General features: G+C 39.2%; 1 protein-coding gene across 1 annotated transcript in view; it reads left to right on the top strand.

Annotated features, from left to right (window-relative positions):
* Window positions 1-19,881, top strand: part of EFEMP1 (EGF-like fibulin extracellular matrix protein 1) — a 70,511-nt gene extending 50,630 nt beyond the window's left edge. Inside the window, exons 6-12 of the mRNA XM_006159049.3 lie at window positions 210-332; window positions 5,546-5,665; window positions 6,698-6,817; window positions 8,022-8,141; window positions 12,973-13,096; window positions 13,181-13,376; window positions 19,268-19,881. Of these exons, the coding sequence (XP_006159111.1) occupies window positions 210-332; window positions 5,546-5,665; window positions 6,698-6,817; window positions 8,022-8,141; window positions 12,973-13,096; window positions 13,181-13,376; window positions 19,268-19,429 (965 nt within the window). The 3' untranslated portion in view covers window positions 19,430-19,881. The remainder of the gene's footprint in view (window positions 1-209; window positions 333-5,545; window positions 5,666-6,697; window positions 6,818-8,021; window positions 8,142-12,972; window positions 13,097-13,180; window positions 13,377-19,267) is intronic.
* The last annotated feature ends 4,536 nt before the right edge of the window (window positions 19,882-24,417 follow it).

Here is a 24,417-nt window from a genome sequence, read left to right as displayed (position 1 = left end):
CTGTTTCTGCGCCCCCCCCCCCTAAAGAAAAAAAAAAAAAAAAAAAAAAAAAAAAACTCTCCAAAATAGTTTATAATCTTAAATATTTCCAATCTGCTAACACTGTTACGTTTTAAGACTATAGTTTCTTCAAGTATCACAGCAAAATGGAGAAAATATAAACATCTTCACAACCAACTAACATTATTTCTGTTGCATGCCTTTGACAGACATAGATGAGTGCACTGCAGGGACGCACAACTGCAGAGCAGACCAAGTGTGCATCAATTTACGAGGCTCCTTCACATGTCAGTGCCCGCAGGGGTATCAGAAACGAGGAGAACAGTGTGTAGGTAAGTATCACAGTGTGGGAAGCAGGCTCCTGTCTTGAGCATCTTAATTGTTTAAGCCTTAGGCTTTCAATTCAAAGCACCTATATTTACTTGGAAAATGACAGCTAACAACTGCTTAATCTTTCATTGACTACCAATCCATTTTCCACACTAACTAGAAAGAACTAACCTTAGGGGCTGAGCCTATTCCAAATATCAAAGTCTTGGTTACATTGTTAGATGAAGCTAAAGCAGAACTGTGGAGTATAATGGAAGTATAAAAGCAACAAGAGAGCCAGCCACAGTGGCGTGGTGGTGGCCTGGGGCTTCAAAATGCTGAGACCACTTGGGAGGATCCCAAATTCTCAGTGGAGATCTATTTATACACAATATGGACACTCATGTTTCTGGCTGGCTGGGGCTGGGGGTTGGATTGCAGTGTGGAGACCCTGCTGGGAGAATCTCCCTGACTTCTCCAGAAACAGGTAAATAAGCTTTTTTTTTTTCCTAAGTTTTTTAATTTTTAAAGGGTGCCAGCAGATGGCATAGTGTTTATGTCAACCATAGTTTGGGTCCGGGACCCAGTGGCTTGAAACTTGCACAGGGTGCATGTGTGTGCATGCCCAAGATCCCGAGAGGAGAATGGAGAAGAAGAGACTGTGGCATGACCATCCCCCATGGCAGTTGATTTCTCACTTTCCCTCACTATTTCTGTCTCTCTTTCCAGCAAGTGTACACACCCTAAGGCAAAAACCTCTACCAAAACACAAACAAACAAACAACAGCAACCAAAAGGGCCAGCCAGTGGTGTGATGGTTAAGGCAATGGGATCCCACATGGCCGACTGCCCTATTAGAGTCTTAGACCCAGTGGCTTGAGAAACATGCCAGGGGCATGTGTGTGTGTGTGCATGTGCAACATCTAGAGAAGAGAATGGAGGAGAGAGGACTGAGGCATAGCCATCCCCATAGAAGGGCGCTTTCTCACTTCCTCTCTCTTTCTCTGTCTCTCCCCAGTGAGCACATGCACCCTATAGCAATTTTTTAAAAATACAAACAAGAAAACAGGTTTAAATTAACTGCTGGGTAGCCATAGCACTACACAATGATGATATGGGCTTCCTTCCTTCTCTCATGCATAGCATAACATTGCTCACAGGACAAATGAGGAGGTTCAAATCCCAGATCCACCCCTAACTCACTTTGAGACCTTGGAAAAAATATTTAAATTCTCGGTCTCTCTCCTGGATCATCTGCGTTGTAGAGATAATACTAGTCCTTACCACAGGCGCTCATGCATGGGAGTACATAGAACAGTGCCTGGCCTGGTGCCATGCAGCTGTGTGCTAGCATTGTGTAGTAAGTTAGCAGACGAGTACTCAAGGTTCTTTATGTTGCTAGCATGTGTAGTGTGCTGGCAGTGCAAAGCCAAGTATGGCACATGCATCTGTTGAGGGTCTGAGTTGAGCTCCCTGAAGGCAGGAGCCAGGTCAATTTTTGTCACCCCAGTCCCGAAACAGTGCCCACTACATCATGGATTTTCTATGCACGTGATTTGAATGAATGGGAGAATGCAGTATAAGGATGCCGACTGGCAAATAGTGAAGTAAAATCATACATTCTCGGCTCAATGGTGAGGACCAGCACTAGGCAGGAAGCTCTGTAATCAACTCCCTCTGTCCGTTTATTTATATACCACCTCTTACTACAGATAAGTAAAGAAGCCTTATTTTCTCTTAAGAACAGAAGGTGAGGATGGGGGAGAAGAGTAGGCAACCAGCATTGATTTTCACCTGAGAAGTGAGCTGGTGACCCTAGGAGGTCAGTGCTGAGCTCCTGCTGGTCCCAGCCCAGTTGGCCTGCTGCACAGCTGAGCCTGCTTGCCCAGAGTGCCCAGCCTCTGAGAAAGGCCCTTTGACTGAAGCTGTGATTTAGAAGAGTGTGTAGAAAACTCCACAGGCACCAAAGTTTTGCTCATTGTATTCGTCAACAAATAAACATTTAAGGACACAAGAAGTACAGAAAAAAAGAACTAACCCAGCTTGCTATGGGGTGAATCAAAGAAAATGGAACATAGGGTCACAGCCCTTCGTCATGCGGTAGAAACTCAGACCTAGCCACGTGTCCTCCCTGCTGTTCCCTTTACTCATGGAATCAAGTCTGCATTCCTCAACAGAGCATAAAAGGTCTTCCTCAACGTGATACACATCCAGCTCTGTTTTGTCAACACCTCTCCCCAAACCCCCCAAAAATTTACACTCCAGCTTCATCCTACTAATTACAGTTCCCACATACATTATTCAATGTCATAGTTGAGTGACTTTACACAGTATCTTTTCAGTGCCAAGTACATTCCCTCCAGGAAAACTCTAATCTACTACCAGATCCCAGCTCAGGTCTCCCCCTCTGAGAAGCCTGTCATGATCTACCTAAATATAATTAGTCATTTCTTTCTTTATGCCAGTACAAAATGTATAAAAATTTACAATGTTACAGACCCATACCTTTGTAAAGTGTAATCAAATGTTGCGGTAATGTCAGATTGTTACTCTTAAACATGTATTCTCCATTTCTGTGTTTATTCGTTGCAGTCTAGTCCAGATAGTCTATGGATTAGCAAGTCAACAGGCCACACCTCAAGCAGTGCTGCTCCCTCTGTCCCTTGAATACCATTCTATTATTGATTCTAGTCCGTAGAATAGCATGCCTCTCTTCCATAGTGGACATTACCAACATGCAGTGTCATTAATGAGACAAAGAAATTTGTTATTAATTGTTGAAGATAATTTAATAGTTTTATCAACTGGATTAGGGAGAAATGTTCACACATTGAAGTATTCACTTTGTAAGCTAAATAACGTGATTGAATGTATAAAAATGAAATAAAAAAATTAATCTAATAAAAAATGCAGTGTCAAACATAATGCTAGCAAATAACAATGGGTGGATGAATGTTTATCAGTTGAGAAGACATGCATCATTTATTCATAGAAGACTTACTGAGGACTGACTGTGTGCCGGGCACTGTTTGAGGTGCTGAGCTATAATAATGAACAAACAGATTTTACATAATTACAGCTCTCATGAAGCTATTAGGAAGTACCAGTTATACAAATTAACTGTCAATATTGGCACCTAACTATAGTTCAGGGTCCTAGAAAGCACTGTGCTAAAAGTGTTTTTAACTAGTGTGGTTTCCATTCATTCTATAATGTTTATAAGGCAAGTATGAAGCATGTAGCAGTCGACAGATAAAAAACGTTCTACTGAAGCAAGCCAGACCATAAAAGAGAGGCATCATATGTCCCAACTTAATATAAACTCAATGTCTGCACCCTGAGGCAGAAACTAAAATACTGGACAGTATAAAAGTATGCAGAGCAACTGTGGATACCAGATACAGAGTGCATGGAGGGTAGGAAATGGCAGAGGGTAAGAGGAAAAGAATCAAGGGGGAAAAAGGAAGTAAAATACATTAAAAATAAATAAATAAATAAAAATCATCAATCATCAAAATTGTGAAAAGAAAAACAAACAAACAAACAAAAAACACTCTGCCTCCACCTCAAGGGAAGGAGGCAGTTCTTTTTGGCCATAAATTTGAGTGAGGGAGTCAGACAGGAAGCAAATGAATACATAACAAAATGTCAAGTCCTATTAAGTGCTGCAGAGAAAACTAAAGCAGGATAAGGGGGTAGATAGGGCAGGAAAACAAAAAACATATAAAGTATGGGTGGGAGGGGTGACCTCCCTGAGGAGATGACATTTGAGCAGATATTTGAACAAAGTATGGAAAGAAGCATGTGAATATTCTTATCACTTATTCAATATTCAGGTTAATTCAAATGTATCTTGTAGCTTATTAATAATGGCTTCTATTTATTTTTTACCTGCTACATGTCAGGAACTTTGTCTACATTGTGTCATGTAATCCTCCCAGCGATTCCACTGCATTGTTATATAAATACTTACAGAAGAGGAAATGGAAGCTTGAGAGGTTAAGATGAAGCTAGTAATTTCTAGAATAAAGATTCAAACTCAGGTTACCCTGAGGCCACTTGAGACAATGCCTCCCATAGTTTTAGTTATTAAAGTACCAGAAGAGCTTATCATAAAGTTTTGTTTTACCGTAAAGCAGTCACTATATAGTGTTACATGGTACATACATCATTATTGTTTTGTATTACACGTCTTGTTGGAATTGTCACAAAGTATAGAATCATGAATTAGTGAAATTTTATTAGGCTTGTAAGATGTTAGTCCTAACTGGGAGTTCTCAACTGAGCATTTCATAGTTGGAAATATTTACATGAAAAGACACAGGCTAAACACTTCATCAGAGTGTCAAAAGGGAACTCTTATGAGGTAACTTTAGCATCCCATTCCTTCCACAACATTCTTTCCTTTCCTCAGATACACAGGACAAACCTCACTATCCACATTTTGCAGAGAGGAAACCGAGATGCTCAACATTTAAGAGACAATAGCAGGGTCACCAGCTGAACATAGCCCACAACTCCTTTCTCTTAAGTTTTGTGCTGCATCATTCAATTTATCAGTAGTTCTTTTTTACTTCTGTCATTATAAATAAGCTTTTAGCTACCCAAATTGGCATTCATATAGAGAGATGTTGATTTTAGTCCATGGAATACTTTGTTTCATTCTTCTCTTCCACAAATGATCAAAGGAGCAAAACAAATATATATTTGTTATTATATATAATACATATATTTACATATAGTAGTCTTAATTACTTTTCTCTCTTTAAATCTCAACCCACCCAACTAGGTTTATTTACCACTGAATGGTATGAATGTTTAGTCTTTTTTTTTTTAACATCTTACATAACTGCAGAATGTAGTCAAAAACATATTTAAAATACATATGGGCTAATTTTCCTTCCTTCCTTCTTTCCTTGCTTCTTTTCTTTCTTTCTGCCAGAGGGTGCATGTGCTCACTGAAGAGAGATAGAGGCAGGATATGGTGAGAAAGTACTCACACCCATGTGCCAGGTGTGTTTCTCAGACCGACAGGTCCCAGACTCAGACACCTGGTCAGCCATGTGGGATCCAGCCGCCTTAACCACCAGGACACAGGCTGGCCCAAGAGGTAATTACTTCAAGATATTCTCTAGCTAGGTTATCTAAATAATGCTCTACTGGGAGTTTAAAAGCCAATAGCTATACTAAGTCAATAATTTGGTTCTTTTTTGTGTGTATGTACCTGATACCCTAGACATAGATGAATGCACCATTCCTCCATATTGCCACCAAAGATGTGTGAACACTCCAGGCTCCTTTTACTGCCAGTGCAGTCCTGGGTTTCAATTGGCAGCAAACAACTACACCTGTGTAGGTAAGCTTTTTGGGACCTGCCATCCTGATTTCTGTCTTCAAAGAAAGGAAACCCCATGCCACACTGCAGTATTTCCAGTGTTCTATGTTCTTGAGTAAACTTGTTTTTGCCAACTTCCCTTAGGCAATCATAAAGCTGAAAAGACAATAGCCAATCTGTTTCTTAAAACACATCAAGATGTGAATGGAAAACTTTTCTAAACTTGGTTTTAGTTCTTCTCTGTGGGTGTATCAAAAAAATTAAACACTACAGATCAATTGATATCCACACACCGATTAGTCAACAGTGTGTGATATAAATGCTGAAGATGCCAAAGGGGTTACTCCAAGTTCAAGTACATAAACTTTCCACTGAAAGCGCATCTGATTTTTACATGCTTTTTCTCCTCTTCAGAATGCAATGTCACGGCACACAATTTTAAGATTGGCATGACATGGAAAGAATCTAGTGAAGGAAAAATGCCTTTTCACAATATTTTCAGTGCCTTAGAGCATTGCAAAACTCTGTATGAGTCTCAAAGGCTTATGTTATAATTGTAATGGAATTTAACAGAACCCATTTAAAAAGTAATAAATAGCACAGATAAATCTTCACTACAGCATGCTGAGAGACCATATCAGTCTAAGTGTCTACTGTCAATTATTTATAGACTTGGCAGTTTGTAGCTGAACAACAACAAAAGAAAATAGATACTGGAATGTATATTTATTAGAAGCATTAAATTCTTTTGGGAAGATTCATCAAACATCAAACTAACTGACATTCCTAGAAAAAAATTATTCTGGTATTTCTACAAAAAGTATATGACAGGCCTTTGAAGTTGTTCCAGCAAATAAGAAACCTGAATAGATGTTTTCCAAAGAGCTTCTGCAGGGCAAAGAATTCAGCTAGGGAATTATCCACTTATCAGCAGATGACATAGGTACAAAAGAGCAAGGATATATTTAAAGACGTGTGTGTGTGTGTGTGTGTGTGTGTGTGTGTGTGTGTGTGTGTGTGTGTGTGTGTGTGTGTGTGAACCTTTCCTTCCAGATATAAATGAATGCGATGCCAGCAATCAATGTGCTCAGCAATGCTACAACATTCTTGGTTCATTCATCTGTCAGTGTCATCAAGGATATGAGCTAAGCAGCGACAGGCTCAACTGTGAAGGTAAAATCATTTCCACACAATGTGTAATAAGTTCCCATCCCTATAACTGCTGTTGCTTTATGTGATTATATACCCGATTACTCACCTAAATGCTGTTCTAAAATCCAGTTAATGTAACTCAGCTGTAACACTGGGTCTTTAATATGTTGCCAAGGAAAAGGAGAAGAAATACAAATAACTGATATATTAGATGCAGACTAGATCTAATCATTAGAAAGGGTATCTTGCTTCTCAAAGTACGATCTGATAACCGGCACCTTCGGCACCTCTTAGGAGCTTATAAGAAATGCAAAATCTCTGGCCCCAAGCCAGACCTCCTGAGTCAGAATCTATCTACACTTAACAAGCACTCTGGTGACTCATGTGCACATTTAAGTTTGAGAAGAGTTGAGTGCATGTCAAAAACATTAGAGTAAAAACCAAGAGACCTGGCCCCTAACCTTAGTTGCCACTATGTGACTTGGGCACATTTCTTACACTGCCTGGGTTTCACTTTCCACATGACTAGAAAGAGGGCCATGTAATTGGGTGGATGACCTTCAGAGTCCATGGTACGTACATGTTCTGCTATGTAACTCAAAAGACATAAGACATCCTGAGGGAGATGCCATCAACACCTGATGTCTCTGATTTCTTCACAGTCCCTTCCAGATTTGCTGGGACCACAAAGGTCAAACCCTACTCAAAGAGGCCTCGCATCATGCCATTGTGCTCATAACAGAAGGGGGCTGACTAGACAGCTAGCTGCTTCTGCCCTTCTGAGCAAACTCTAGAGACATTACTATTCAGAAATGCCAAGAATTTTTCCCCTAAAGGCCAGATCCTGCTGGGACATCACCTCTAAAAGTTTGTACAAGGATGTAAATTGGAGTTCAAAGCTCAGATTAATTTGGCAATACAGTCACCCATTGTCTGAGAGCAGACATGAATCTGCATCATGGGTGGCTCTGCAGAACCCAAAGAATATCAACCACAAGCCAGTTCATTCAGTCTGTTCAGCTGATATCATTAGGTCTAGGATTAGCCAATGATTCAGCAAAACTAATGTGCTGTGGAGTCATAATCAGAAATGAGCTGAGTGTTAGAATTTGCCCTTGAGTTTCTTACTAAGTCTTATACTTCTATGTCAGTTTGCAATGCTTTACCAATGTAGTGAGGTGTAAGCTCATCAACTCTGTGTCCTTGCTTTTGTCTGATTTAACAGACATTGATGAATGCAGAACCTCAAACTACCTGTGTCAATATCAGTGTGTCAACGAACCTGGGAAATTCTCGTGTATGTGCCCCCAGGGATACCAAGTGGTGAGAAGTAGAACATGTCAGGGTAAGTTCATTGTTTTCACGTATGGTAAGTGTTCAGTTTTAGCCAGAAAGAGCAGGGAGGAAGTTATAGGATTATCTCCCAGAGACTTTCATTTTTCCTACCTTGACTATGCAATTTGAGCTTTTCACCTGTTCATCATGAGATATGCAAATCTCATAAAGAGAGATTCAAAGTTAAGGATGACTTTCCCTGAAATTCAAGATAATACATTTTCTTTCTGAAACTATAAGTAATTTTAATAAAATATTGATATCACTTATGGATAGCCTACATGATGTCTATGTGATTACATCTTCTAATCACTTGCCACAAAATATTTATTTAAAATGTTTCCTCTGACTTTGAGTATAGAACCAAACCTTAATATGTGGGTTAGGTGTAACTCAAGCCAGTCACAATTCTCTAAAACAGTTATAAATAAAGTAGTAATTTCAGTGCTGAGGAAAAATCAGCCTAACATGTTATAAAAATGTGTTTGAATTCATGGGACCAGCAGTTAGCGTAATGGCTATGTTGCTGGACTCCCATGTAGTTGACTGTGGTTCGCGTCCCAGACCTGGTGGCTTAAAACTCACACCAGGTGCGTGTGTGTGCGTGCCCAAGATCCCGAGAGAATGGAGGAGAAGGGATTGTGGCATGGCCATTCCCCCTAGGGGATGATTTCTCGCTTTCTGTCTCTCTGTCTCTGCTGTCTGGTGAGCGCACACGCCCTATAGTAAAAACCTCTTCAAAAAAAAAAAAAAATGTGTTTGAATTCTTTAGGGGAAAAAGAAAAACTACTGATCCAAAAATAGCTAATGGCTTTGGGTCCAGTTTCAAAATAAATACTCGGATGATTTTCACGCCTGCCTATAGGTAGAACAGGCAGCTCTTTCCAATAGTAAAATTTCTTCAACAGGGAAAAGACAGACTAAAATATGTATTTTAATTACATGTATATATATATATATAATCTTGGAAACACTAGTGCAAATACAAAGCAGTGTAAGAGTGAAAAATAAATGACTGAACTTAAGGACAGTAAACCTGTCTGAATGCTAGTTCTACTCCATTCCATCTGTCCAATCTTAAATTAGCAAACCTCTTTGAGCCTCAGCTTTCTCTTTCGTAGAATGAAGTTGTGAGAATTTAATGAAATTACATACACAAATATATTTGTAAGGCCTGTAAAATTCAAGGTGTTTTTATGAAATTTACCTACCAATGTAAATAACTAGTAGTAAATCTTTTTTTTTTTATTATTTTTTTGAAGAGGTTTTTGCTATAGGGCGCGTGCGCTCACCAGACAGACAGAGAGAGACATAGAGACAGAAAGTGAGAAATCATCCCCCGGGGGGATGGCCACACCGCGATCCCTTCTCCTCCATTCTCCTCTCGGGATCTTGGGCACGCATGCACATGCGCCCGGCGTGAGTTTAAGCCACCGGGTCCAGAACTCGAACCGCGGTCGACTACGTGGGAGTCCAGCGACATAGCCATCACGCTACCTGCTGGTCCCACTAGTAGTAAATCTTCTGTAAAGAGTCTTTTTTAGTCAGAATTGGAGAGGAGACACACAAGGACAGTGAAGACCCTTTAAGAAAGGAAAAGAAAGGAAAGAAGTCCCTGGGAATTCTCAGTCTATATCATGATTTTACAGGAAATTATTAACTCAGAGGAATATCCATGACCTGGAATTTTTAAGTATGATTTAACTAGACTATACCCAGTAGCTGTAAGCATAATCAGAATGTAGTTCACTGCACAACAAACATCTTTCTAACCCTTTTCATGTTACTAGATACTCTACAAATGTTTATTGTAAAAGACATTGTATTCCAGTGATTTTCCCTACTGAGCTCTAATTGATACTTTCAACTTGAATATTACGTACAGGGAAATGTTAGCCAGTGGGTTATCTTAACAAATTTTCCTAGAGTTCTTCAAACAAATATCTATATGTGTTTTGGTAAAAAATGTATTAAAGATCAGCAAAAGACAGAAGCATATTTATGTACAGTGAAATCTTACCTGCCTAGTCTACATATCTGAAAACATTTATATCTGTTGTAATCAAAGTTCAGAAATGCACTGAAATTGCAAATGAGGGATTCGTGAATGTTATATGTTGAAGATATGCAGCTTCAGAATGTTCAGTTAAGCCAGAAATGTTTTTGTGGAAGAGACTTACATTCTTAATAAAGTATAAAGCAATTGTTTTCCCTGCTGAAACCATCCCTTTAAGCCTCATCCACAGGAATAAAGTAAAATTGAAAAGATCTGGGTTCTTATCTTCCTCCAAAAGGCTTATTTTTTAGATGAAATATCTGTTCTCATTTCCACAGGCTTGCAAAAATGAAAACATTGTGTGTACGTGCATGTGTGCACGTGTAGAGACAGAAAGAATATACATACACACAGACACATTTACTTTAAAAATTTTTTTTCTTTTCTTTTTTTGGAGAGGTTTTTGCTATAGGGCATGTGTGCTCTCCAGAAAGACAGAGAGACAGAAAGCGAGAAATCACCCCCCAGGCGGGATGGCCACACTGCAATCCCTTCTCCTCCATTCTCCTCTCGGGATCTTGGGCACGCACGCACACGCGCCTGGCGTGAGTTTAAGCCACCAGATCTAGGACTCGAACCACGGTTGACTACATGGGAGACCAGCAACATAGCCATTATGCCAACTGCTGGTCCCTTAAAATATTTTTAATACTATTAATTTCGGGAAAACCTTCCAGAATTATTAAAGTGTTGATTATGCTAGGCTCTGAATTACTAGATGTAATAAATCAAATTACAACATAGTTTCCTTTGTCACTGTTGGATCACTCTTAGTTTTCCCTGTATCTAAATAGCATCTTAATTTTTCAAAAAAGTGAAAAATATTGAAAGGACAAGGCAATTGTGATTTCTTCTGGGGTATCTAAGTGTTCTTTCTTTAGCCATAGCCAGTACAGGAAGATCCTTTTTGTAACTGGCTTTGGAAATTACATAGCTTTTCCAGCCTCCTCTTGGATTCCAGATGACTTTAGGCAGTTTGGAGGCTAAAATAATTTCATTCTCTCCCAGAACAAGACATAGAATTATTCATAAAAGTACCTTGCACTGGAAAGATGTCTGTTGCTAATGATATGAACTTGAACCACTCTCTTTTACCAGATGGAAATATCTTTCTCACCTATCCCCATACAGTTTGTTTGAGGAGAAATTTAGTCCAACTTAATATTTCTTAAAAACCAGGTGCCCCCAGTGCATTAATATGAGGTGATGAAAAGATAAACTGATGGGTACAATTGCCCTTTCTCTCAAGGAGTTTACAAATAGAAGCGTTAAGGACAAACATGCAGATTCCAGTAATGCAAAGCAGAAAGCAATAAAGACCTATAAGAAGAGCCTGAGGTGTAAGAATTCAAAAGTCACATCTCAGCTCTTTGCCCATATTGGCTTGTAGCATACTGGCTTACAGTAAAGATGCTATAATTATTTACGGAATGAGTAATTAATGAATGAAAGGATCTGATTGTGAGGACAAAAATGATTCTGAAAAGGCTTACATTAGATAAACTACAAACAACAACTTCAAGTGTAAAGGGAAATAGACACAGATAGGAATGGGGACTTTAATTTTTTTGTTTTGTTTTTGCCATAGGGCATGTGCACTTGCCTAAGGGAGACAGAGAGAAAGAGGGAATCTGAGGAATTACCCCTCAGGGGGATGGCCACACCACAATCCCTTCTCCTCCAGTCTTCTAGGGATTTGGGGCATGCATGCACACACTGGGTGTGATTTTTAAGCCGTAAGGTCCGAGACTTGAACCACACAGTCATCCATGTGGGATCCAACTCCTTAACCTCCACACCACCTCCTGGCCTGAGACATTGGTTTTAAGTGTCAGCATCATTGTTGTTATCAATGTAATGACTCCCTAGTAAAACTTCCTCTCAAAATCATCTGGGTGCTCCTAATTCTCAACTCTAAAATCAGCCCTTTCCACCCTGGCCATCCACAGCCCAGCTCTCCTCTGAGACTTTATTCCCTTCTGGCTTCTTTGGCACTTCCCTTTCCTGGGTTGCCTCTCCCACAGCCTCTTCATCCCACTGTCCTTAAATAGCCATGTTCCACCAGGAGGGGCACGCATAGCTTCACTTCTTGTGCCCTGCTTCCCCCAGACAATATAATCTACTCACAGACCCTTCACTATCCAGTGGCATGCTGCTGCTTACCAAAACCTCATTTCTAGCCTTTTCCTCCCTGCCAAGCTCCCAAGACAAAGGATAAGTTGCCTTTATTATAGTTTTTGCTTGTTGCTTTCTCAGCCTTAAAAGCCTTCTCTACCTCAGCCATGCACTCACCACCATCTAACTACCGCCCTTTAAGGTCACACTGAGATGCGTCCCTCTTTCTTCAGCCTTTCCTAATCGTAGGCAGAATCAATCAATTCTGTTTCAGATCCTCCATTACCTAGATCTTATTTAATTCTTATCTCTTACTTAATTCCATTTTACTTTATAAGTAACTATTGCCATATATATAGTTCCAATTACTCTCTCTTATGGCAAGAACTGGTATTTTTTACTTTTATAGAAGCAGAATCAGTGGTTGGCATTTGACTTTGAATTCAGCAAACAATACATGCTTGATAAAATACCATAAAATGACACTGTCTAGAATGGCTCAGTTCTATCTGTCCCACATTCAGTGCAGTGAACTCAGTTTCACCCAGATTTGTGTAGAAGCAAGTTAGACACAGTCCAGATTTTCATACATCTCCTTTCCTGTAAAACAGAATCTGCCAGTTATACACTTTCTTAGGGCAATAAAGCCTTTGACCCTGTGTCTCGACAGATATAAATGAGTGTGAGACCACAAATGAATGCCGGGAAGATGAAATGTGTTGGAATTACCACGGCGGCTTCCGTTGTTACCCACGAAATCCTTGTCAAGATCCCTATATTCTAACATCAGAGAAGTAAGAAAAATCAGAACTTTGGAAAGTGAGAATTTGCTGGTTGTACCAAGCCAAACTGGTGAATACTTCTGTTTGTCTCTGCAGCCGATGTGTTTGCCCCGTCTCAAATGCTATGTGCCGAGAACTGCCCCAGTCCATAGTCTACAAATACATGAGCATCCGATCTGATAGGTCTGTGCCATCAGATATCTTCCAGATACAGGCCACTACTATTTATGCCAACACTATCAATACTTTTCGGATTAAATCTGGAAATGAAAATGGAGAATTCTACCTAAGAGTAAGTATCCTAAAGGCTGTGGTAGCTATTGAGAGGAGTAGAAGTATGTTGTTGTAGTGTAGGACTCATATGGAAGAAAGCTAACATTTAAAGAGTTTTATGTGCAGGCACTGTGTAAATACACATTCTCATTTAATCCTCTTAGTAAGACTGTTGATGGATATTCATAATTCTCTCCATTTTCTACAGAAGAGAAAAATGAGACTCAGATTAAGTAGGTGTGTGACCACGACAACACAAGCCTACACACACACACATACACACACACATGCACACTCCAAATATGCATCACAAATTGCAAACAGTGATAATTATTTAAGCATACATAGAAAATAATAATAATTTCCTAGAGAGCTTTTCAAATTCATGATATTCTTATTACATTCACAAGACAGTTAACATTCCACACCACAACTAAAACCTGTACGTCTCTGAGAAGTGACCCACCTCTCTGCATAGTATGGGGTTGTCAGAAAAGTCACGACATACTTTTCTATGCAAAAAATACATCATGACTTTTCTAATAACCCAACAATTGTGTCATTCTTGGAAATTTCTAGGCAAACAATATGGGATCACCTTTGTCTGTTCTGTCTTTTGCCTGTGTGAAATGGTGTCTTGAATTCTGCATTTCTCTCTCCACAGTGTCTCCTGAGTCATCTCCCCACCCCCAACCCCATGCCCCTGCCTCCCGTTCTTTAAATGGGCTCCTGTTATCTCCCATGATCTCTCCAGAGGCTTCCAAGCTGCTCTCCCTGACTCTAGCACCTCAGTTTTCCAGTCTGTCCTGCAAAATCCCAGCAAGTTCATTTTAGGTTAAAATTCTGACACATTTTAAATACAGCTCACCACTTCATGTGAAAACGATGGCACCCCACCAAGGAGTTTGCAGGGTTACGGTAACTGTTTCATGCTAAGGATGTTATTCATCCAGTTACATTTTTCTCAAAACTCCTCTGGGCACTCTATTTTTAATCAAATTTTAAAGTTAGTATTTCATTATGAGAATATGAAAGTAAATTGAGAAATCCATCCTTGTGGTAAAGTTTACAGAGTTTTAATATTTACACGTTTATCCTGTTCTTTGATATATTAACTTTGCTTCCAGCTCCAGAGTTATGTGATTTCATTTCTTTTCCAGTAAATTAGAAATGATTAATTTCTCATGACCAACTTCTAAAGAGAAAAACCCAACCCAAAATACAATCTATTACTATTATTTTTTCTTTTCTAATAGGAAAAAATAAACTGTTAAAACATTTGCTGTTCTAAAACTTGAGATCTACTAGGTATTTTTAAGACATTTCCTCTAAAACAATTTTACACAGTTTAAATATACCAGTTAAATAATTATAACTCAAACAAACAATACCATCTATAAAATCATGTTAATAAAATAGGTTAATCTCAAAATCTTTAAAAACAATTTTCTATTTTGAACTCTTAGCCATAATTTTAAAAAATAAAATTTTCTAGCAGAATCAGCAGTTAAATGAAATTACATTTTTTTTTTGCAATGAATATGGTATTTTGAAAGTTATTTATGATTCATATCAGTGCATTTATAAGCTTGGTGTTTTCAAATATACAGTGGTTTTCTCAAGTGAAATCTTTTTCCTCATGAATGATATAAATCATTTCCAATTTTGATCATCCCAGAGTTATTTTTAATTATTTGAAACAAAAAAAAATATTTAAAATAATTAAAATAGATATTTCAAGTTTATTTCTTATCACATAATTTTAAAAGTTCTTAGATCAAATCTCATACAATTTCTCCACTGAAATTCCACTTGTGCAGAGGGCATTTAATGCATAGAAATCAACTAGCACCTACTATGTGCTCGGCTCCATGCCAGGTGCTATGAGGAATTAAAAAGTCACATAATACCTAATTCCTGATTTCAAAGAGCTTAAATATTACTGTGTAGCAAAAGTTAACATCTATGAAAAAAGGAGTCACTTTTGCGTTTAAGTCCACAGTCCATCAAAAAAATCAGTTTGGGCTAGAGTAATCAAGAAAGGCTTCTTGACAGTCACAAAAATTGGGACCAGTAGTTAGTGTAATGGCTATGTTGCTGAACTCCCATGTAGTCGACTGCAGTTCGAGTCCTGGACCCGGTGGCTTAAACTCACGCTGGGTGCGTGTGCGTGCATGCCCAAGATCCTGAGAGGAGAATGGAGGAGAAGGGATTGTGGCATGGCCATTCCCCCTGGGAGGTGATTTCTCGCTTTCTATCTCTCCGTCTCTTTCTGGCGAGTGCACGTGCCATATAGCAAAACAAACAAACAAACAATAAAAAAACTCTAAAAGAAAAAAAAATGACCTGATCCTTGAAAGGAAATGTGAGTTATAGAATTTCATCTATATTCCTTTTGAGAGAACTCTGAGGAAACCTTCTTCCCTAAAAAAAGATATACTGTCAAGAAGTAGTACATGACACTGAAGGTAGAATATTGCCCCTCCCTCACTAGACTGTATATTCATTCATAACCTTATTACCACCTGGTATATCATTGACTTGACTGTGATGTCCACTAGTATGTGGAGTGGAGACTTGCCACCTCCTATCCTCAGCACATAGAATGGGAGTGGAGACTTGCCACCTTCTATCCTCAGTACACAGAATGGTGCCTGGCACATAGTAGGTGCTCAAAAAAATATTTTTAAATAATTAACTCAATCAACACCTTCAAGGTATGACTATTACCTACAACTATTGCTTAGGAGAGGCAAACACCATGGAAGATCCTAAAGACACAACAAGGAATAAAAACCAAGCCAATTCCTGCCCCCAGTAGAGCTTTTAATCAAGACATTAAGCAAGTGCTTAGAACAGTTGTACAAGAGATTGAGTGCTAAACAAGTAAACCTAAGCAAAACAGCAGTGGTCCAGGGGCCTTCTAGGAAAAAAAAAAAAAAAAAAAAAAAAAAAAAAAAAAAAAAAAAAAAAAAAAAAAAAAAAAAAAAAAAAAAAAAAAAAAAAAAAAAAAAAAAAAAAAAAAAAAAAAAAAAACCTCCTTTTTTCTGTCTTGAGCAAACAGTAAGTGGTGATGCCATGTACTGAGTTGTGGAGAAAGGAGCCAGTGTGGAGGGAAGGTAGAAAGTTTGGTATGAATATATTATGTCCTGGTCCTCATGAGACATCCATGTAGAAAGCTGGCTATGTGGTTTTGAAACTCAAAATACAGACTTTCAAGTCACTGACAAACACATGATAATTGAAGCCATGGCTATCAATGACATATATGTATCAGTCAGGGAGACTGTAGGACATGGTAGGATGACTCAGAAGACTAGGGTGGGTATGGGGCCTAAAATACCAAGTGTTCCTTTCTATAACCTGATTTGGACACTATCAGAATTGCCCAGTACTTTAGTCTACAATTCCCTGGCCATTCTGTCCCCATGACCTATAGCTTCATGCCATTCTGCCATCAACCCCCATGGCCAAGCCCTGAGCTTTGTTATCATTCAGAATCATTCTACTTGAAAATCTTAGCCTCAGGAGACTCGCTCAATAACTGGTCCTCCTTCCTCTCTTTCATGGCCTTATTCTTCTATCCATTCTTCACCCTCAAAGTGATGCTACTTTTCTAGTATCCCCTGTAACTTTCCCCTCACTCTCCTACCTCCTCCCATTTTCTTCCTGTCTATCAACTGCTTGGTGTACACTTGAACTCCTCTGTCACCAAAACTCTAACCTTCTGCCCAGTAATCCTGGATCAATCTTGTCCATGTCTATTTTCATACCCAGCTTGTCCAAAGAGATTGCCAATACCATAAAATCTTAATCTCCAACTTCAAATGGGTCCTTATGTTCAACAATCCCCTTCAATAGACCAATAGACATGGCTTACCAAACTTCCCATCCCACTGCAGTACAAGCTGAAGTTTATGAGTCTCCCTTAGAACTGACTTCCTCTCATTTCAAAGACAGGTTTCCCTTCTGTCAATGAAGGCCAACCCACCGCTGTGCTCTTCATTCCTACTCCTTTAGAACCAGGTTTCATCAGGCTCCCCTCTACCTCCTACATATTCAACTTGTTTCTCCCTCTAGATGTTTCCCTGTTTCTTCTCTCTCTTGTGAGACCAGGTTCTTAAAATTCATTCTGTAATCATAGTCTGTGTTTCCTCACTTCGTGGCCACTTCTCTGTCTTCCCTTTATACTGTCCTATGGAAGTTACTGTGAAAAAGAACTCATCCTTCCCATTCTATTGGATATTTCTGGCCACTCATCTGTTTTCCAAATTATCTATATCTTCTTAGCTTTCTTCAGTGGTTTTGTGGTTTCTCCTCTGGCTGCTCCCTGAACGTTATCCTCTGCTAGGACTTCAGCTTTATCATTACACACTCACACATACACACACATATATACATTCTTCTTTCTTGGTTTAATGTTCACCCACTGAGATGATTGCTAAATCCTAGTCCATGTCTCCATTCCTTGGCATTCAGACTCATATATCCACTCACCTGACTCTCCAACCTCATCTCCCTCCACTCTCTAAAACCCATCACCTTCATCAAAATGAAACTTCATTTAGTTTTCTTAAACATACTACTTTACAAAACTTCCATTTATCCCGATGACTCTCCTTAGACATTCAAAAGTCTTCCCTTGATGTTTCAGGGTCCTTTGCTTTTTCTTTGTGTATATACATCTTGACATATCTTTATACCTACTCTCCATATCCCCCATGTTGTCTTAACATTTACCATAGTCTATTGAAATCAACTACAGTCATGCACCACATAAAGGAATTTCAGCCAATTATGGACCACATATATGATGGTGGTCCCATAAGGAGCATGTAGACTATGCCATATAGTGTTGGTTGTAATAGATTTAAGTTTGGGTGCCATCTAGGTTTGTGTAACTATACTCGATGATGTTCTCACAATGATAAAATTACCTAACAACACCTTTCTCAGAACATATCCGTATCGCTAAGCAGTGCGTGACAATACTCTATGTGTCACTGCCTACAATGTTGAGCAAGTGAAAAGTGACAACTTTATTTACCAGTTCAAAAATGATCAGGTTCAGGCCAGCCTGTGCCCTGGTGGTTAAGGCAGCTAAATCTCACATGGCTGACCATGATTTAAGTCCTGTACCTGGCAGCTTGTATGCCCAAAATCCCTATATGAGGAAAAAATAGAAAAAGGATTATGGCATGACTATGCACCATGCAGGGTGATTTCTCTCTCTCTGTCTGTCTCTCTCTACTCCCTCCCTCTCTTACCCTCTCTCTTTCACACATATCTTCTAGCAAAAAAAAAAAATCAGCTTCTCATCTGAACTCTAGTCTTTATGAAGACTGGAACCACTCAATAAAAGGGACGAGAAATGTTAACAGAGAGGGAGGAATAGAAAACAAAGCACTATCAAAAAATAAGGTCCTCAGGAACCAGCAGTTAGCGTAATGGCTATGTCGCTGGACTCCCACATAGTCGACCGCGGTTCATGTCCCGGACCTGGTGGCTTAAAACTCACGCCGGGCATGTGTGCGTGCGTGCCCAAGATCCCGAGAGGAGATTGGAGGAGAAGGGATTGCGACGTGACCATCCCCCCTGGGGGGTGATTTCTTGCTTTCTGTCTCTATGTCTCTCTCTGTCTGTCTGGCGAGCGCACGCGCCCTACAGTGAAAATCTCTCCAAAAAAATAAATAAATAAATAAGGTCCTTGTCACTTAGAGCGAATGACTATATGTGAACAAATTATAAGAACCAAGAAGAATTAAAACCAAGAAGGGACTAAGTAGTGGCTCTTTTATCCCACCCTCAAAATTTTTTCCTTAATTCTTTTAGGAGATAGTCTAAAAAATAATAGAAACTCCAACCCAAGAAAAATTATTCTCTCCCTTCATTCATTTTCTTTTATTGTAGCAAACAAGTCCTGTGAGTGCAATGCTTGTGCTCGTGAAGTCGCTATCAGGACCGAGAGAATACATCGTGGACCTGGAGATGCTGACTGTCAACAGTATAGGCACCTTCCGCACAAGCTCCGTGTTAAGATTGACAATAATAGTTGGGCCATTTTCATTCTAGTCTTCTATAGGAGTCCACCACAGGCATTTAAATCAGCCAAAGAATATTGATACCCTAAAGCACTATTTTATTTATAGATATATCTAGTGCATCTACATCTCTCTATTCTGTACACTCATCCATAATTCAAACAATTACACCATGGTATAAAGTGGGCATTTAATCTGTAAAGACTCAAAGTTTGTCTTTATTACTGTTTGTAAATTAGACATGAATTTCTGGTTTTCTTTAAGAGAGTTAGCATACACCATCCAATGAAACCTGGATTCATTCCAATAAAAGTGGGACCAAGCAATGATGATTTCTGTTTTGCTCAAGAAGTCACTACAACTCCACCAACAGTTTCATAAGGAGGCAGCCATCATACCATTGAATAGGCAAGAATGAGTTTTTTAACTGCTTTGTAAGAAAATGGAAAAAGTCAATAAAGATATATTTCTTTAGAAAATGAGGATCTACCATATTTGTGTTGGTTTTTATTTTCATGATCAGTCTAAAGGTATTGTTGATTACATGGTAATGAATCACTATTGTACAATATGCTGATTTCAGCAAGGTATTTTTAGATTTTTTTTTAAAGAAATTATAAAATTTGGGACCAACCCATGTCCTGATGTTAATATGAACTGAATCCCACATGACTGGGTGCATAGTTCAAGTCCTAGACCCAGCAGCTAGAGAAGCACACTGGGCACGTGTGCAAGTGTGCCCCCCAAATCCCAAAAAGGTGGGAGAAATGGAGAAACAATTGAGGCATGGCCATTCCCCGTTGGGGGTGCTTTCTTGCTCCCTCCCTTCTTTCTGTCTCTTTCTAGCAAGTGTATGTGCTCTCTGCCAAATTTTTAAAATGAAAGAAATTATAAAATTTACGACAACCATAAATCCAACTTCTGGAACTATCATTAAAATTTGAGAATGGTCTGCTTTGCATTCTGGTCTATAGTTTACATATAATTATTATACATATTAGTGGGATACAGTATGGATTTTCAAAGCATGCATATAGTATGTAATATATAAGCATATTTATCTTTCTCAGTATTGAACATTACATCATGTTGCATACATTCAGTAATAGTTCCCCTAGTTTTATTTGTTTGCTTGGAAGTATATGTTGAATTGTCAATGACATTTTTTACTCTGGTGAGGTATACTGTTCCATAACCTATTTCACTTGTCTACGTGTACTGAAATAAGCCAGGCTGTAAAAGACAAATACTGTGTGTCCCCACTTGATATATACTGAATGTCTGTACTCTACAGCAGAAACTGAAGGACTAGAAGGCATTAAAGTAGAAAGAGTAATGGTAGATACCAGAAACTACATAGGGGAGAATTTAGAGGAAATGATTAACAGGTATTATCAATTTCTCTAGAAGTGTTTGGTTATAAAACCCAGCCATGGTGGCTCAGCAGTAGCATACTGCTCTGCAGTGCTGGAAGCCATATGGAATATCAAGGTGCTTGTTCTGGTCTGCCTATATGCACCTGACATACACACACAACCCTGACTGGGAAGGCTCAGGAAACTCAGTGTGAGATTCTGCTGAGGGCTTTTCTCTCATTTCCTCTCTCTCCCTCTCTCTCTCTGTCTAAAGAAAGAAACAAAAAAAAAAAGTGGGACCAGCAGTTGGCATAATGGCTATGTTGCTGGACTCCCATGTAGTCGACCGCAGTTCGAGTCCCAGACCCGGTGGCTTAAACTCACTCCAGGCACGTGTGCGTGTGTGCCCAAGATCCCAAGTGGAGAATGGAGTAGAAAGGATTGTAGCATGGCCATCCCCCCTGGGGGGTGGCTTCTCGCTTTCTGGCTCTCTGTCTCTCTGGTGAGTGCACACGTCCTATAGCAAAAACTTCTCAAAAAAAAAAAAAGGAAAAAAATTTCATCAACTTTAAAAAACAGTAAGCAGGGAACAGCAGATGGCATAATGGTTATGTCACTGGACTCCCAATGTAGTCAACTGTGGTTCAAGTTTTGGACCTGACAATTTAAACTCACTCTGGGCAGGTGTGCATGTGAGCCCAAAATCCTAAGAGGAGAATGACAGGGAAGGGATTGGAGCATGACCATCACCCTGGAGGGTGATTTCTTGTTTTCTGTCTCTTTGGCGAGTACATGCACCCTATAGCAAAAATGTTTCTTTAAAAAAATAAAATAAAAAGTAAGCAAAATTTTCCAAAATTCCCAAAGTGAATCAAGTGTTCCCTAGAAAATTATTCTATTGATAAAGCTAATGGAGAACAGATGAGAAGATGAATTCTTCCTAAATCACTTGGAGTTGATCTGAAGAAACAAACTAATAAATATAACATTCCTGGACTCAAGACTTCTAGAAGATGCAGAGAAAAATGTGTGAAAGGTGTATTACTGGGGAAGTTTTATTTTCTAAATAAAATTAAAATCCTAACACTTCATTCATTTATAACTAAAATTTCTCATCTTTATACTCAGTGCTTACAGAGGAAGACTATAACAATGGTTCTTATTCCTGGCATTCAGCGAGGTCATGCACTATAGCAAATTTACTCTCCCTCCCAATTCTATGAATAGGCTTTATGTCCTTTCATCTGCCTAAAATATATCATTCACTTTGATGTATCATATTTTAAGTAAAAGTAAATATCTTTTAGAAGGCCACCCAATCTTCAGAGGTTTTTAAAGGTGGCCAATAACAGTCAACATAATTTTTGTGCATGGGGAAGAAAATCAGTAATAGCTTCCTGAGCAAGAATAATCATTAATTTTCATGTTGCCTTTTTCTTTTTTTTCTTTTTCTTTGGAGAAGTTTTTGCTATAGGGCACGTGCACTCACCAGAAAGACAGAGAGAGAGAGACAGAGAGACAGAAAGTGAGAAACCACCCCCCAGGGGGTATGGCGACACCACAATCCCCTCCTCCATTCTCCTCTCGATCTTGGGCACTCATGCACATGCGCCCAGTGTGAGTTTAAGCCACCAGGTCCGGGACTCGAACCTCAGTCGACTACATGGGAGTCAAGCAACATAGCCATTACTCCAACTGCTGATCCCTTTGTGTTGCCTTTTTTAAAATATTGGATCATTGGAAAAGTGATGGCTTTTTTCTTGGCGGGGGGAGAGATATTTGCTGTCGAGCACATGCACTCACCAGAAAGACAGAGAGAAACGGAAAGCAAATAACCATCCGCCAGGGAAGATGGCCATGCCACAATCCCTTCTCCTCCATTCTCCTCTCAGGATTTTGGGCACACAACACACACACACACACGCATACATGTCTGCTGTGAGTTTCAGGCCTCCTGGTCCAGGACTTGAATTGCTGTTGGTTATGTGGGAATCTAGCAAAGTTACCACTACACAAAATCTTTGTCCCAAGTTATGAGGCATTTTTTTTTTATGAAATTCTCAATGACCCAGTATATAAATGAGAAGAAGTAGCAGCAAAAAAATGTTAAAATTATGTCACAGAAAAGTACAGCCAATTTTTTACTTCCAGGTTCAAAGCATATATGAATAACCAGATAACCTTGCTGCTAAAATAAACATCAAAGAATTTATTAAGTGTGCAGGAATTATCAAAAAGAAAGTTCAGGGGCTAGTTGATCACACAGCAATGAAATACAATGCTCTGCACGACTGCCCCACATGGAAGTTCTGGGTTCATTTCACAGACCTGTCCTGAGTACGCCAGACATATGTGTTTGTGATCGAGGGCTGGCTGAAGCTGGGAGTATACTTCAGCATCAATATCCTGTCAGGAGTGCTGTGTCCCTGTCTCTCTATCTGTCTCCCTTTCTCTATGTCTCACTCATGGAATAAATAAACTTTTTTAAAAAAGGCAATTCACCCATAGACCAAAGAATAAAACACAAACTCCTTGAATGAAGGTGGGAGACAGGTTTTTAAAGGTTAAAGGGGCACAGAAAGGGTGGAGTGAGAACAGGTCTGACTGACCAAAGGAAAGCAAAAGAAGCAGAGTGAACAACCAGCCACACCACAGGACTGTTGAGTACATGCCTCTCCCCTCTGTCTATGTGATTACTTCTGGTCCAGGTAAATCAAGCTGTGATATAAACATTTCCACTTCATATCAGTCTAATGATTTTACTACATAAGAACATAGCTCTCAGATTAAAGTGGGAATGGTAATGTTAAAACAAAAACAAACAAACAAAAGCTTAAGACCTTTTTCCATCAGATTTTTCACTCTTAAAAAGGTGGGTCTTGTCTATGGCTCCCCGAGAGACTATAGAAGAAACAAAAATCTCTGAAATATTTATGCATAGACCTTGAACTTCCACTTTTACCTCCAAATACATATATATCAGACTGATAGAAGCTATTAATTGTGGACAAGATGGTTGCCCTTTCATCCTAAAGCCTAGTCCTATTTACAAATCATAGACACATGGAGAGGATAGAAAAATCAAAGTTTCACTGAAGCAATTCTTTTTTCTATTGTGATAAAATACACATAGTATAAAATTCACCACTGTAGCCATCTTAAAGGATAAACTCCAGTGGCATAGAGTACCCTCAGAATGTTGTATAAATATCACTACTATCTAGCTTCACATTTTTAATCACTCAAAAATAAACCCATACCCATTAGTTTCTCACCATTCTCCCATTTCACAAAACCTGGTGGAAGACACCATTAATCTACTTTCTATCTCTGTGAATTTGCCTCTTCTGGTCATTTCATATAAAACTAAGATCATACGTGGCTTTTTGTGCCTGGCTTCTTTTATGTAGCATAACATTTTCAAGGTTCCTCCATGTTACAGTATATATCAATACTTCATTCTTTTTGTGACTCAATAATATTCCATTGCATAAGTATAGCACATCTGAGACCAACCCCATGGTGCATCAGTTACCTGCTGTGCATAGAAAGTTAGACCCCATTTGGCTGGTCACAATTAGAGTCCCATCCCTAGTGACTTGAAATGACTTTAAAACCATGCTGGGCACCTGCGCATGTGTGCCCAAAGTCCTGACAAGATGGA

The sequence above is a fragment of the Tupaia chinensis genome, unplaced genomic scaffold (assembly GCF_000334495.1).
Source record: "Tupaia chinensis unplaced genomic scaffold, TupChi_1.0 Scaffold000622_1, whole genome shotgun sequence".
Lineage (NCBI taxonomy): Eukaryota > Metazoa > Chordata > Mammalia > Scandentia > Tupaiidae > Tupaia > Tupaia belangeri.
The sequence above is the reverse complement of the archived record's forward strand: the minus strand, read 5'-3'. Positions and strand labels throughout refer to the sequence as shown.